The sequence below is a fragment of the Astyanax mexicanus genome, chromosome 19 (assembly GCF_023375975.1).
Source record: "Astyanax mexicanus isolate ESR-SI-001 chromosome 19, AstMex3_surface, whole genome shotgun sequence".
NCBI lineage: Eukaryota > Metazoa > Chordata > Actinopteri > Characiformes > Acestrorhamphidae > Astyanax > Astyanax mexicanus.
The window spans coordinates 41,978,003-41,993,312 of record NC_064426.1 but is presented as its reverse complement, the minus strand read 5'-3'; the positions used below and the strand labels follow the sequence as shown (position 1 = coordinate 41,993,312).

The 15,310-nt window shown below is 41.6% G+C and overlaps 1 protein-coding gene across 3 annotated transcripts in view; it reads left to right on the top strand.

Moving 5' to 3' along the window:
* rnf213a (ring finger protein 213a) overlaps window positions 1–15,310 on the top strand; it is a 152,832-nt gene that overhangs the window by 28,617 nt on the left and 108,905 nt on the right. For all 3 annotated transcript variants that reach the window (XM_049468109.1, XM_049468107.1, XM_049468110.1), the window contains 9 exons: window positions 655–1,271; window positions 3,109–3,268; window positions 4,328–4,545; window positions 4,649–4,786; window positions 6,230–6,394; window positions 6,478–7,777; window positions 10,376–10,554; window positions 11,241–11,396; window positions 11,495–15,103. In XM_049468109.1, coding sequence (XP_049324066.1) covers window positions 655–1,271; window positions 3,109–3,268; window positions 4,328–4,545; window positions 4,649–4,786; window positions 6,230–6,394; window positions 6,478–7,777; window positions 10,376–10,554; window positions 11,241–11,396; window positions 11,495–15,103 — 6,542 coding nt within the window. The remainder of the gene's footprint in view (window positions 1–654; window positions 1,272–3,108; window positions 3,269–4,327; window positions 4,546–4,648; window positions 4,787–6,229; window positions 6,395–6,477; window positions 7,778–10,375; window positions 10,555–11,240; window positions 11,397–11,494; window positions 15,104–15,310) is intronic.

Sequence of the window (15,310 nt, the reverse complement as noted above, 5' to 3'; positions counted from 1 at the left end):
TCATTATGTGTTTTATTACGGAGTCTGTGGCCCGTGACTTCAAATATATTTCTCCTTCTGGCCCCCAACAAAAAAAGTTTGGACACCCCTGCTATAGATATACAGGTTTTAGAAGAGTCCCTTTCCATTATCTTTCTCTCCTACCAGTCTAAACTGGCTTTGCTAAGCTAAGCAGTAGATAAATTACTAGGACCTGTAAAGTAGTAACTCCAGCTCTGGGGTGTGTAGTATTTTTGGAGCAGTGGGATTTTTCAGGAATAACAGGCTTGGCTTAGGCTAACAAAGCTAGCGTTGCATGAGGCTAGTTTAGCTAGCTACAGATAAAGTTCACATGAGCCGGTTTATAATATGATTTTCTTGCCACGGTAGAAGGTACTGAACGCGTCTTTCACTGGATTGTGTAGATTCAGCCTGGCCCAACTTGGCAACCCGAGGTAGTGTAGTATCTGGGGACGGGTGGGCGGAGCAGACTACTCCAGCTATTTTACACGCTCGCTTTCTTCTCCTACAGAATGTACCTTTAACCATTAATAAAGTCCTTCATAGACTGTTTATAAACCCTTTATAAAGGAGCCTTATTTTACTGTGGTACCGATTTTTGACATTTGATTTGATGTTCATTAGTAATTTTTCCTCGTTTCCTGTTTTTATCAGTTGATCTTGAAGGTCTAGAAGAACAGCACCAGATCGACATCGATCACATGCAGCTGGTTGAGTTCATGGAGGTTCATCCTTTTAACCAGATGTCTTCACTGACGGCGGGTGTCGTCTCTTACTTTGATCTCGATGAGAACATTCGAGCCATGGCCGAGGTTCTGCACACGTTTCAGGAGAGCTACACGTTTAAGACATGCTGGGAGAACCAGGCCAAGGACTTCGCCGAGAAGAACGAGGACGACAGCTTCGGCTCGGACGATGAAGCTGAGCAGCTGGTGACGCCCGACGTGATCTTCTTCGATATCTATCAGCCGTGCTACGAGCAGTACAGGAAGATCTACTCCAGCCTGAAGAACGGCAGCATGAGCTTCGAGGAGGTGGACGTGATCTTTAAGGCGTACGTTGGGAAGTACGAGGACCTGGTCGAGGACGTGACGGTCATGTGTAAACTGCACCCGGCTGATGATAAGCAGTGGATCCTGAGACGAGTTCAGCAGATTGAGCAGTACCACGAGCTTCACCTGGCCGTGGAGTCGGCTCAGGTGGTCATGATGGTGAAGCACACGCTGTGTCTTCAGGGAGATTTCCAAGTGCTGGAGAAGCTGCTCGTCGTTGTAAGTCTTAATGTGTAAAATCAATCAATCAATCCTAACCATTTTAGTAGGATCAAAGCTAACAGAGAAATGTTTAAAGAACATTTCGCAACGTTTTGAGAAGGTTCCACAAAGGTTAGCCTGTAACGTTACAGAAATAATGTTGCAAGAATGTTCTGGAAACGTTAAAAGTAGGGCTGCACGATATATCGTTTAAGCATCGTCACTGCGATGAACGCGTGCGGAATAGTCACACCGCAGGACAATTAAATCAAACACATTATGTTGCAATGTTTTAATTCTTGACACAAGAAGTAGATACACAGCGCTGTCTCTGTGTCTGTGTGAGTGACAGGCTGCTGCTGCCTGAGAAGCGTGAGGGGGAGGGGGAGGAGTAAACAAGAGGTAACTGCATGCATGGCCTCCATCCAAATGGTTGGGCACGTGCTTGTAAACATGAGCATGTTCGGAAAGCTGTGCTCCTCAGTCCAGCACAGTTTTGCAGTGCAGATATTTCCAGTTACAGCTGAATTCACACTTTTAATCCCAGAAAAGCAAACGCTCTTATTTACCTTTTACAAAGCATTTAAATGCTGATTAAAGGGCTGATTACTGTTGTTTTGTTGTTTTCCTCGGGTTTTGAGAGCTAGGCATGGGTGAGGGCGGGGCTGGTGACGTCATGGGCCCTGCATTGTTTGATATCGAGATATCTAAAAATATCGTCAAAAAAAAGAACATTTGCAATGTGAATTTTTTTCCAATATCGTCCAGCCCTAGTTAAAAGTAGCATTCCCAAAACTATATATTTAAACACTGACGAAAGAAGTGTTACCAGAATGTTTAAAGGCGTTAACTGAAAACGTTTTAAGAACATCAAGAAATCAGACAAATTGAAAGTTCTAAAAGCATTAATTGTAACATTCAGAAAACTGCTAATCAAACATTGTTAGCTAGAATGCACTGAATATTTGGCAGTCAAATATAACAGTCTAAAAATGGTGAAAAAGCACTTCTAGTGTTGTGACAGGTAGAGCTGATAAACAGCATGTTTAAGTTCATTTTTAGTCTCTACTCGTGTAAGTTTATCAACATTTAAATTTAAGTAATTTATTTAATTTAATTAGGGGGGGGGGCAATTTGGCCCTAAAATATTATCATGATTGATATTTCAGGGTATATGACAAAACATAGAATTTTTATGAAGGAATTATAAAAATATATACTCCCGCAACAAAAGAATAATAAATATTAAAATAAGTATTAATTATTGTAAGCATAGTTTTAAAGATTCACAGCAAAACAATATTTGTTTGTTACTGCTTTGTTACTGTAACTCTTACCAAGACACTGAATTTGTATAAAATAATGGAAAGTTTGGCTTCGAGTGGTCTAAGGCTATGATCAGGAGATTGCTGGTGCAAATCCCAGTCATGCAGCTCGCCATCAGCTTCCGGAGCCCCGAGAGAGCACAATTGTCCTTGGTGGGTGCTTTCCTCTGAGTGTTAGCGCTGTGATGCTACTCAGCAATGCTACAGCATCAGCAGCAGCTCAAAAAGAGGCGGAGTCTGACTTCACATGTATCGGAGGAGGCGTGTGCTAGTCTTCTTTACACTCCTGGTGTTGTGGCATCACTAGTGATATGGGGAGTCCTAATAAGTGGGTTGGGTAATTAATAAAGTCCTACAACCATCTGTCCAATGTGACTAAAGTCATTTAGTGTGAAACATGGTATTAGTATATAATTGTATAAAATTAGTATAAAATAGTATAAAATAAAATGTAATTGTTGCGTCATGATATATGATTGTTGTAACTTTTAAAAAATTATAATTTTTTTAATTTTTTTATTTGTATTCAGACACATTTGGACTTTAAGAAGGAGCATCTTGATAGTATTGATAATGAGCTCATGCAGGCCAAAACTGTACTTGTGGACATCACTGAGCCTCGCAGACTCTGCCTCCAGGAGCTCGGCATCAGGAAGAACTTCGTCATGTGGGTCAAAGAAGCTCTAGAAGGTAAAATATGGAATTTTTTACTTCTCTTATACTTCTCTTGCTCTTATAGCCTACTACACTGTGGCCTGGCAAACAACCATTATACAGTAGTGCTGGGGGTATGACCAAAAATGCAAATCACTGTATTTTGCAAGATTCTGGCGGTTCTCTTTTTTTTTTCAATGCTTTTTTTATTTTCATGACTTTTTACATTGTAGATTCTCACTGAAGCATCAAAACTATGAATGAACACATGTGGAGTTTTATGCACTTAACAAAAAAAGGTGAAATAACTAAAAACATGTTTTATATTCTAGTTTCTTCAAAAAAAATAGCCTCCCTTTGCTCTGATTACTGCTTTGCACACTCTTGGCATCATTCTCTCAATGAGCTTCTCTCAAAGAGGTGGCCACCTGAAATGAAAAGTTTTCCAACAGTCTTGAAGGAAGGAAGGAGTTCCCAGAGGTGTTTATTAGCACTTGTTGCTCCTTTGCCTTCTTCACTCTGCGCTCCAGCTCACCTCAAACCATCTGGATTGGGTTCAGGTCCGGTGACTGTGGAGGTTCAGCTCATTTTTTGTTAAGTACATAAAACTCCACATGTGTTCATTCATAGTTTTGATGTTTCAGTGAGAATCTACAATGGAAATAATCATGAAAATAAAGAAAACACATTGAAAAAGAAAAGGTGTGTCCAAACCTTTGGCCTGTACTGTACATATTTTAATAAATAGGTCAATAAACACTATAAACAGAGCTAAAATGCTCATTGTTTTAGTATTTAAAAGAGATATTTCTCAAAAGCTCTTTTGCACAAGTTATACAAGTTTAATATCAATTCACTATATGTTATTATTGAAGATATTAGACACATTTTTGACATATTACCACCCACACTGGACAGTGCAGTGGATGGTAATGATCATGACCGGCTGCTTCTGGCTAAAATTGTCCATGCAATCAGACAAGCATTCAGTGTGCAGTGTTCTTCATCTCGCATGGGACATTGCAAAAGTCATGTGTATGTATTTATATATGTAGAAAATACATATTAACTCATTATATTTTTTGTTAATTCTAGATATAAATGAGTTGAAGGTGTTCGTTGACCTGGCGTCCATCTCCGCGGGAGAGAATGATCTGGACGTGGACCGCGTGGCCTGTTTTCACGACGCGGTTCTCGGCTACTCCTCGATGTTGTACGAGTTAAAGCCGGATGCTGGATTCACCGTGTTTAAGGAGGTTTTGAAGAAGCTCTGGAAGGCCCTGGATAACGACCCCAACCTCCCGAAGAAACTGGTAGGACGTTTCTGCTGCAAAAGAAGAGCTTTAAATATTCTCACCTATAAATGTTGTATTTTTTAAAGCAGTGTCTACATTAAAAAGCTGTCTCTGGTTTCAGCGGGACACCGCGAGACACCTGGAGTGGTTGAAGACGGTGAAAGACAGCCACGGGTCTGTGGAGCTGTCCTCTCTGTCCTTGGCGTCGGCTATAAACACTAAAGGAATCTACGTGATCAGCGCAGAAAACCAGAAGAAGGTTAGTGGATCTTTTTATGTGTAAAGAAGAGAAAACACTCTTACAAAAGTTACTAAAGCCTGTACCTGTTTTAAACGTATTTATTCTTAGCCTTTATTTCTAGTTTTAGTTCTTCTCTCTCGTTTTATTTCTTTCATTATTTTATTTTTAATAGTTTTGTTTTATTACTTATTAACTTTTTTAAATTTGTTTCTTATTCTTCTTCTATTGTACTATATACATTATTTTTAGCTTAAGTTTTACAGTTTTTTATTATTTCTTTTTTTTCCTTTTTTATCTTATATTCACTGTTATTTTAAATGTTTTTAACCATAAAAGTTTACATGTAGTTATCATTTTCATTGCCATGTCAATCCCTGTTCTTGTAAATGCTCAGCTACATTGCAAAAGAGTGAGAGACAGCACCAGAGACAGTATGAGAGAGAGAGAGAGAGTGTGAGTGCCAGGGGGTGAGAGATAGCGCGAGATACAGTGTGAGAGAGTGAGACATAGTGTGAGAGATGGCGCCAGAAACAGAGCGAGAGATCGCATGAGAAATTGCACGAGAGATTGCGCGAGATACAGCACGAGAGAGTGAGAGACAGTGCCAGAGATATCGCTGTCAGTATTTTAGAAAATTAGACATTAAACATTTATGGAGAAGCAGATTTCATTTTCCAGCAGGACTTGGCACACTGCCCACATTGGCTTGGTTTTCATTGGCTGTAAGCCATAATCAATAATCAACAATAAAATAAATAAACACTTAAACTAGATCACTCTGTGTGTAATATAGAATTATATAATACAGCTCTGAAAAAAAACAAGAGAGCACTTCAGTTTCTAAATCAGTTTTTCTCATTTTGCTATTTATATGTATATGTTTGAGATTTGTTTAAAATGAACATTGTTGTTTTATTCTATAAACTACAGACAACATTTCTCCCGAATTCCAAATAAAAATATTGTCATTTAGAGCATTTATTTGCAGAAAATGAGAAATTACTGAAATAACTAAAGATTTCAGATTTCATAAAAGAGCTTTCAGACCTCAAATAATACAAAGAAAATAAGTTCAAATTCATAAAGTTTTAGTTTAGTTTAGTTTAGAAATCAATATTTGGTGGAATAACCCTGGTTTTTAATCACAGTTTTTTTCATGAATCTTGGCATCATGTTCTCCTCCACCAGTCTTACACACTGCTTTTGGATAATCTTCCTCTTGATTATATTCCAGAGGTTTTTAATTTGGTAAAATCAAAGAAACTCATCATTTTTAGTGCTCTCTTATTTTTTTCCAGAGCTGTGTATGAGTTTATATTTTGAACTAAATTACTGAAATAAAGTAAATACAACTTTTCAATGATAGTCTAATTTTTTAAGATGCACCTGAACAAACTGCCAGAGCAGTTAAATTCTGCCGTCCCTTGACTTTTGCTTGCATTTTTTTGTTTCTTGTTACAGTTGAGTCTGGATAAAGTCCTGAAACTTAAAATTCCTGAGATGCATGATGAGGGCCTGGAGATGCGCTGCTACTCGCTGGAGGACCTGCGGGACCTTCAGAATAAGCTGATGCTGATGTCGGGGAAAGGAGATCAAGGCCAGATTGAAGTCGATCAGTTTGCAGAGGTACGTTCTAGTTATTTCCAAAGATATTTTCCAAAATACAGAGTGTTGTAGACTGTGCGTTTTACGGTTTTGTTCATTTTCAGGTCTTCGCTGGAGTTCAGAGATTAGCGTCTGCGTTTATCGACCTGTTCGTAGCTGGAAATCCACTGTTCCGTCACTGGGAAGCAAACATCAACTGCAACAGCGAGGAAACCTGCATCATAATGGACTTCAACTTAGGGGATCTTGTGAACGTGGTGATGGTGAAGGGTAGCGTGGCGGAGCAGCTCCCGGAGGTTTGTAAGAAGATGGAGAAGTGCTTGAGCTTTTGGAAGGACTTCATGGATAAGCAGAGATCTCAGCATTACTACCTCAACTACTTCACGGCGGAGCAGATCGTGTATTTGTGCGGTCAGCTGACTCAGAAGAACGCCAAGAATCTGGAAGACCAGGCTCTCATGATGCTCTCGTTCATCAAGCCCAACTGCAGTGCGCTGGATCTGAGGGAGACGTGGCACGAGCTTCAGTACGAGATGCTGAAGACGCCTCAGGGCCAAAACGAAGACCTCGATTTCCAGACGTTTGTAGACGTGCCCGTTAGGATCGAGAGCGGCATGGCTATCGAGGAGGAGTGTTCCTTCGAGCTGCCGGTTTGGGCAGATCCAGAACAAGAGCAGGAAAGGCTTGATGCCATTTGGAACGAGTACATGAGGAACATGAGCGGCTTCCTTCCTTGCTCTTTGGACGTGAGAAGTTTGGGAAAACTTCTCGAGATTTTGGCGAATAGACCTACGGAGGATGTTGATGACGACGACGACGATGGTACGGACGTTGATAGCGCTCTAAAGGAAAGGCAGCGAGGAATCGTACATCGAGAGCTTCCAACAGGTCTCAGCGCTGGAAAACCCAATCTGATCATCTGCCCGTCCTCAGAGATCCTGACCTCCTGCATCTCCATCTACATGAGCAGCGAAGACGAGGCGATGCCCACGTACGATGAGGTGCTGCTCTGCGCTCCCTCCACCCCGTACGAGCAGGTGGAGCTGTTCCTCCGCCGCTGCCTCAACTCCGGCTACCGAGGACAGAAGATCTACACCATGCTGTTCATCGATCAGCTGACGTACGAAGTGAGCTACAAGGTGGAGCAGTTCTTCCAGCGGCACAAAGCTCAGAGCAGGAGCGACTACAGGCTGGTGCTGATCTGCAGCTCCGACCGAGAGCACACCTACCTTCCCTCGGTCTTCAGTCAGTACCGGCTGCACATGGTTCCTCAGGAGTCGCTGAGCAGGATTCAGCGGTACCTCGCCAGGCACTACACCGTACCGCTCGACCAGTCCAGCGCTGCGGCGGTCTTCAAGCAGAGGAAGTGCGTGGGGATTGTGTCCTCGAGAAGAGCAGGCGTCGGTGAGTATTTTAATTTATTTTATATTTATATCTTATGTCTTTATCTTTATATCTTATAGCAGACCCTGAGCATACGGGAGTAAAATCACAGAGGATAAAAAAAAACATAAAAGGAAAAATGACCCCAGAACCCCCTGAGAAACGAATAAAGGGCTAAAAGGGCTTAATTTCGCTTTTCACAACGCATGTTTGTAGAAGTAAATCATGGAACGAACTTGGACACAATACAAGTAAATACAAGTAAAAAGACCTATGCCTCCGCTAGGATCAAAAAGGGGGAAGAAAAAAAAAACAATAAAAAGAGTTATAATAGAATATCAATATTGTATTGTCACAATATTTTGTTTTTCTTACTTATTGATTATTAAAAACACAGTATTGATTTTTCATTATTTATTTAAATGTAAAAAAAAATTGGTGTCAGAAGTGGTTCCATTTAACCCCTGTTTAACCCCTGCCCACTAGAGGACATTGTTGTACTCGTCCATTATATTCCACTGTTCTGATTGTATAAAAAGTACATTTTTTTTCTTTTTTTTTTTTACTTTATAAATACCTTGCTTACAGTATTGCAATATATATATATATATATACGCACCCCTGTATTGTGATGCGTATGCCTTCTTACCAATACACATCTCCAATCATCATCACATTATATAAAGGGATATAGACACATATTATATAAAAGGTCCCAGATACTGTGATTAATTTTAGTTTATTTCAGTGGTAAACATGTAGATTCCTTAAACACTTTACCAGAAGGCAGCACATGCCTTCAGTAACAAAATCCTAAATAGCATTTACAGTTGTGGTCAAAAGTTTACATACACTTGTAAAAAAACATAATGTTATGGCTGTCTTGAGTTTTCAATAAGTTCTACAACTCTTATTTTTCTGTGATAGAGTGATCGGAACACATACATGTTTGTCACAAAAAACAGTCATAAAATTTGGTTCTTTCATAAATTTATTATGGGTCTGCTGAAAATGTCACCAAATCTGCTGGGTCAAAAATATACATACAGCAACAAAATTTGTCAATTTTGGTGATGTAGCGAGTTGTGTCAATCAAATTAGCTTCATGTCATGGCCTCTTCACTTCTTGTAAGTGATTCTGATTGACTACAGCTGTTGACTTCTCATGAGCCCATTTAAATAGGGCTCATTTGACCCAGTGATTAGACTCAGCTACAAAAGCTACAATGGGAAAGTCAAAGGAACTCAGTGTGGATCTGAAAAAGCGAATTATTGACTTGAACAAGTCAGGGAAGTCACTTGGAGCCATTTCAAAGCAGCTACAGGTCCCAAGAGCAACTGTGCAGACAATTATACGCAAGTATAAAGTGCATGGAACAGTTGTGTCACTGCCACGATCAGGAAGAAAACGCAAGCTATCACATGCTGCCGAGAGGAGATTGGTCAGGATGGTCAAGAGTCAACCAAGAATCACCAAGAAGCAGGTCTGCAAGGATTTGGAAGCTGATGGAACACAGGTGTCAGTCTCCACAGTCAAGCGTGTTTTACATCGCCATGGACTGAGAGGCTGCCGTGCAAGAAAGAAGCCCTTGCTCCAGAAAAGGCACCTTAAGACTCGGCTGAAGTTTGCTGCTGATCACATGGACAAAGATAAAACCTTCTGGAGGAAAGTTCTCTGGTCAGACGAAACAAAAATTGAGCTGTTTGGCCACAACACCCAGCAATATGTTTGGAGGAGAAAAGGTGAGGCCTTTAATCCCAGGAACACCATGCCTACTGTCAAGCATGGTGGTGGTAGTATTATGCTCTGGGGATGTTTTGCTGCCAGTGGAACTGGTTCTTTGCAGAAAGTAAATGGGATAATGAAGAAGGAGGATTACCTCCAAATTCTGCAGGAAAACTTAAAACCATCAGCCCGAAGGTTGGGTCTTGGGCGCAGTTGGGTGTTCCAACAAGACAATGACCCAAAACACACATCAAAAGTGGTAAAGGAATGGCTAAACCAGGCTAGAATTAAGGTTTTAGAATGGCCTTCCCAAAGTCCTGACTTAAACCCCATTGAGAACATGTGGACAGTGCTAAAGAAACGGGTTCATGCAAGAAAACCATCACATTTAGCTGAACTGCACCAATTCTGTCAAGAAGAGTGGTCAAACATTCAACCTGAAGCTTGCCAGGAGCTTGTGGATGGCTACCAAAAGCGCCTAGTTGCCGTGAAAATGGCCAAGGGACATGTAACCAAATACTAATGTTGCTGTATGTATATTTTTGACCCAGCAGATTTGGTGACATTTTCAGCAGACCCATAATAAATTTATGAAAGAACCAAATTTTATGACTGTTTTTTGTGACAAACATGTATGTGTTCCGATCACTCTATCACAGAAAAATAAGAGTTGTAGAACTTATTGAAAACTCAAGACAGCCATAACATTATGTTTTTTTACAAGTGTATGTAAACTTTTGACCACAACTGTATCTTTGCATTTATCTTTGATTTAGCCCCAAAACATTAAGTTAATATCCTCAAGTTACAACTTAATTGATAAAATGTCTTTAATATTAGATCTTTTCTATCACAAATGTTATGACTGACCCATGCTGTGTTGTGTTTTTCAGGTAAATCTCTGTACATTCGTCGGATGTACGAGAAACTGAAGACAATCACCAAGAAGCAATCTCAGCTCAAATGTATTCGACTGATCGAACCCAGAGTAGACGAGAACGCAGTTCTCCAGTCGATGCTGAACAGCCCTAAAAAGGGACTCACAGTCTTCCACTTTGACGTCACTTCCTCTGTAATTATCTTAAATATATCTTTCCAGTGTTTTAGGGATGTCCTGATTCAGTGTGATATTGAAAGCAGTGAGCGACCATTCGTTTCAAATGGAAGAATTACTTTCAACGACATGGAGACTTCATGCAAAAGGATTCTAACAATGTGAAGCGACATTCTAATCTGATTGGCCAAACAAATTATTCAGACCAATCAAAGACAAGGGGATGTCTGAGGTTTAAAGCTTCTGCTTTGTAAACTTTTGATTGCTATCATACTTTATTCATATTCTAAACAGTGTGGTTCTAAACATGGCTGAGATGCTTATAATTGCAGTTTCGGATTTTTCTGTTTTGTATGATGCATTTTTGCAAAAATACAGGGCAATTTGTAGAAACATTAAGTACAGAACAAAGAAAATAAAGGGCTAAGTGGGCAAACAGTCTCAAACAAATTCACGAGACAAACTTGACTTTTAAAAATGCCAATGTTTAATGTAATTTTGCCAAGAACATTGTGTACAACACAATTATCAGAACAAGTATCCAGTCTGTATGAATGATACATATTAAAACACATTAAACCACTATGGATTGGCTTAAAAGGAAAAGAAACCTGATTGGGACATCCCTACTCTTTATATTAAAATTCAATTATGCATATTTTTTGCATTATAAAAGACATGTACTTTCTTTTTTTCTTTTATAGGTACAGAAAGGCCTCCATGAGTTTCTCTTTAGGCTGCTGGTGTTGGGTTATCTCATGGATTCAGAAGGAAGGATGTGGAAATGCAGCAATCGGCACTTGTACATCATTGAGGTTCTGCTCTCTGAAAGGAATGTGCACAGAAATGGCCCGAGACCTGTAAGTTAGTTCATATTATTACCTATGATTATAAATTTGTAATTGTAATTTTGGTAAAAACCCATCAAATACCAATGATACACTTTTTTCTTTGACAGGGATCAAGTGACCAGTCCCCTTTCCTAAAGGTCTTTCCGAGTGTCCACTGCCGAGCTCCTAAAGAGGTTCTAGATCTCGAGATGAGGATGCAGGAAGATGTATACATAACTGAGGATGAAGACGTCCCTCTAATGGACGAGCAGGAGTTTAGAAGTGAGGCTTACCAGCGTCCATACCAGTATCTCAAACGCTTCCACAATGGAATTAACCTGGATGGCTTCCTGTATGGAGGAATTGAAGGCACACATGTGGAATGCCTGCAGATGATGTTCATGTACTGTGGTGTGATGGACCCATCGTGGGCCGAGCTGAGGAACTTCGCCTGGTTTCTGAACCTTCAGCTGCAAGACTGTGAAAATTCAGTTTTCTGTAATGCAGTTTTTACAGGAGACACTCTGCAGGGCTTCAAAAACTTTGTGGTGAACTTTATGATACTCATGGCTAAGGATTTCGCCACGCCCTCTCTAAGCATCTCCGACCAAAGCCCTGGGCGGCAACAGATCGATCTTACTGGAGTTAGCGAGGAAGACCTCGCTCCATTCCAGATTAGGAAGCGTTGGGAATCGGAGCCTCATCCTTATATCTTCTTCAACGATGATCGCGAGTCCATGACGTTCATTGGGTTTCATCTACAGCCGAATGAGCAGAACGGCGTAGATGCCATTGATCCATCGTCCAAGAGGGTAATCAAGAGGAACATCATGTCCAGAGACTTGTACGAGGGTCTTACGCTTCAGAGGGTTCCTTTCAACATTGATTTCGATAAACTCAAAAGAGGCGAGAAAATTGAGCGAATCTGCCGTGTTCTCGGAATCCAGTGGCCGCTTGACCCTGACGAAACCTATGAGCTCACCACTGATAACATTCTGAAGATCCTAGCGATTCATATGCGCTTCCGGTGCGGGATTCCAGTCATTATCATGGGCGAGACCGGGTGTGGGAAGACGAGGCTCATCAAATTCCTCTGTGAGCTTCAGCGAAGTGGAGTCGCTACAGAGAATATGAAATTAGTCAAAGTTCACGGTGGAACGAATTCAGAAACGATCTACACCAAAGTTCGAGAGGCCGAGACCATTGCGTACGTGAATAAGCAAGATTACGGCTTCGGCTCTGTGCTGTTTTTTGATGAGGCTAATACGACCGAAGCCATCAGCAGCATTAAAGAAGTTCTCTGCGATAAGACTGTAGAGGGCGAAGTCATGGCGCAACACTCCGGCTTGCAGATCATTGCTGCTTGTAACCCGTACAGAAAACATACAGATACCATGATCAAGAGGTTGGAGTCAGCTGGTTTGGGTTACAGAGTTCGAGCAGAAGAAACCGACGAAAAGCTTGGGTCCATTCCACTCCGCCATCTTGTCTACAGAGTGCAGGCTTTGCCTCCTAGCATGATTCCATTGGTTTGGGACTTTGGACAACTCAACGACTACAGTGAGAAGATGTACATCCAGCAAATTGTCCAGAGAGTTGTAGAAAACCATGCCTTCCACGAGGACTACATCAGGACCATTACCGACGTCTTGTCCGCATCGCAGAAGTATATGAGGACTAGAAAGGATGAATGTAGCTTTGTAAGCCTGAGGGACGTTGAGCGCTGCATGCAGGTTTTTGCGTGGTTCTACCAGAACAGCGAAATGCTACTCTCAGAACTTGCCAGGTATGAGCACGGTCAAGGAGGACAACGAAACGAAGAAACCCAGAATGACCTCCCTGAAAGGAACCCTATTTTGTGGTCGCTGGTGATGGCGATTGGTGTGTGCTATCATGCCTGCTTGGAAGACAAAGACAAGTATAGGGTCAAGATCTGCAGATTCTTACCACACTCTTATACCCCAGTGAAGTTACTGCAGGAAATTTCGATTATGCAGGGTCTTCTCTTGAGTGGCGTCCCACTGGGCGAAACTATTGCAAGAAACAACGCTTTGAAAGAAAACGTCTTCATGATGGTGATCTGCATCGAGTTGCGAATCCCTCTCTTCTTGGTCGGGAAGCCTGGTAGCTCCAAATCCCTGTCTAAGACTTTGGTTGCAGACGCCATGCAAGGCCAGGCAGCTCACTCTGAGTTGTATAAGAAACTGAAGCAGATTCATCTGGTGTCGTTCCAGTGCAGTCCTCATTCCACTCCCGAAGGTATCATCAATACTTTTAAGCAGTGCGCCCGCTTTCAAGAGGGCAAGAATCTAAACGAGTACATCTCGGTGGTGGTGTTGGATGAGATCGGCCTAGCTGAGGATTCTCCCAAAATGCCCCTGAAAACCCTTCATCCTCTGCTTGAGGAAGGATGCATCGATGATCAACCGTTGCCTCACAAGAAGGTTGGATTCATCGGTATCTCCAATTGGGCGTTGGACCCTGCAAAGATGAATCGAGGGATATTCGTTTCCCGTGGAGATCCTGATGAAAAAGAGTTAATCGAAAGTGCCAAAGGTATCTGCTCATCGGACGCAATGATCCTTGACAAAGTTCGTGACTTCTTCCAGCCGTTCGCCCGAGCTTACACCAATATCTGCAAGAAACAAGGCAAAGGTTTCTTCGGTTTGCGGGACTACTACAGCTTGATCAAAATGATCTTCGCTATTGCCAAGACGGAACAAAAACCCAGTGCTGAGCATATTGTGGAAGCTGTGTTGCGAAACTTCAGTGGCAAGGACAACGTCAATGCCGTCATGGTTTTTACCAGTAGGCTTAGTATCAAACCTAACCTTGAGAGCGTCAGCGCCATTGAACTTGTGCGGCAAAACATCACGGCGATTGGTCAAGAAGAAGAGTGCAGGTACTTGCTGATTCTGACCAAGAACTATGCGGCTCTACAGATTCTGCAACAGACATTCTTCTCGGATCAGTACCAACCGGAGATCATCTTTGGGTCAAGTTTCCCAAAGGACCAGGAGTACACACAGATTTGTCGCAACATCAATCGTGTCAAGATTTGCATGGAGACCGGCCAAACCATCGTTCTTCTCAATTTGCAGAACCTCTACGAGAGCTTGTACGATGCCCTCAATCAGTACTACGTTTGCCTTGGAGGTCAGAAATACGTAGATTTGGGGCTTGGAACCCATCGCGTAAAGTGTAGAGTGCACAAAGACTTCAGGCTCATCGTCATTGAAGAGAAGGAGGTCGTCTACAGGCAGTTTCCCATTCCTCTGATCAACAGGCTGGAGAAGCATTACCTGGACATCAACACCGTTTTAAGAAATGAACAAAAGGAACTTGTCAAGGAGCTCGAAACTTGGGTTGAACAGTTTATTGCACCCAAAAACCAGCATTCTGTCACTGCCCAGGCACAGAGATACCACCCAGCAGATGTTTTCATCGGTTACCACTCTGATACTTGCGCTTCGGTCGTTCTGCAAGTTACAGAAAGACAGAAAGAAGACATGGACGTCTCTGATTCCGACCGACAACTGATGGACGAGGCCAAACTCATCCTGCTGAACTGTGCTACACCAGATGCAGTGGTGCGCCTGGACAGTACAGCCCTGTCAAGAGTGGAAAGTGAGCATCTAGCGAGGGTCTACTTTGAAGACCAGAAGCACAGTTGCCTTGCGGACTTTGTCCTCAGCCATACCCTGCAGGAAGAGAGGAGCCATGCCTGTTTCACTGAGGTAAATCTGGCATTATTTCAAAGGATTTACTTTAAGAAATACTCATTTGATAACATATTTGTCGGAATCTACCAATTAGAATTTTGTGTTGGCAAGAACTTAAACTGTTTTGTAAGGATCTATACTGTGTTTTTAAGAGTCGGTACAGTATTGTAAAACTTAAAATACGATATTACTATTATATTGCAATTGATTGAGGGTTTTTAT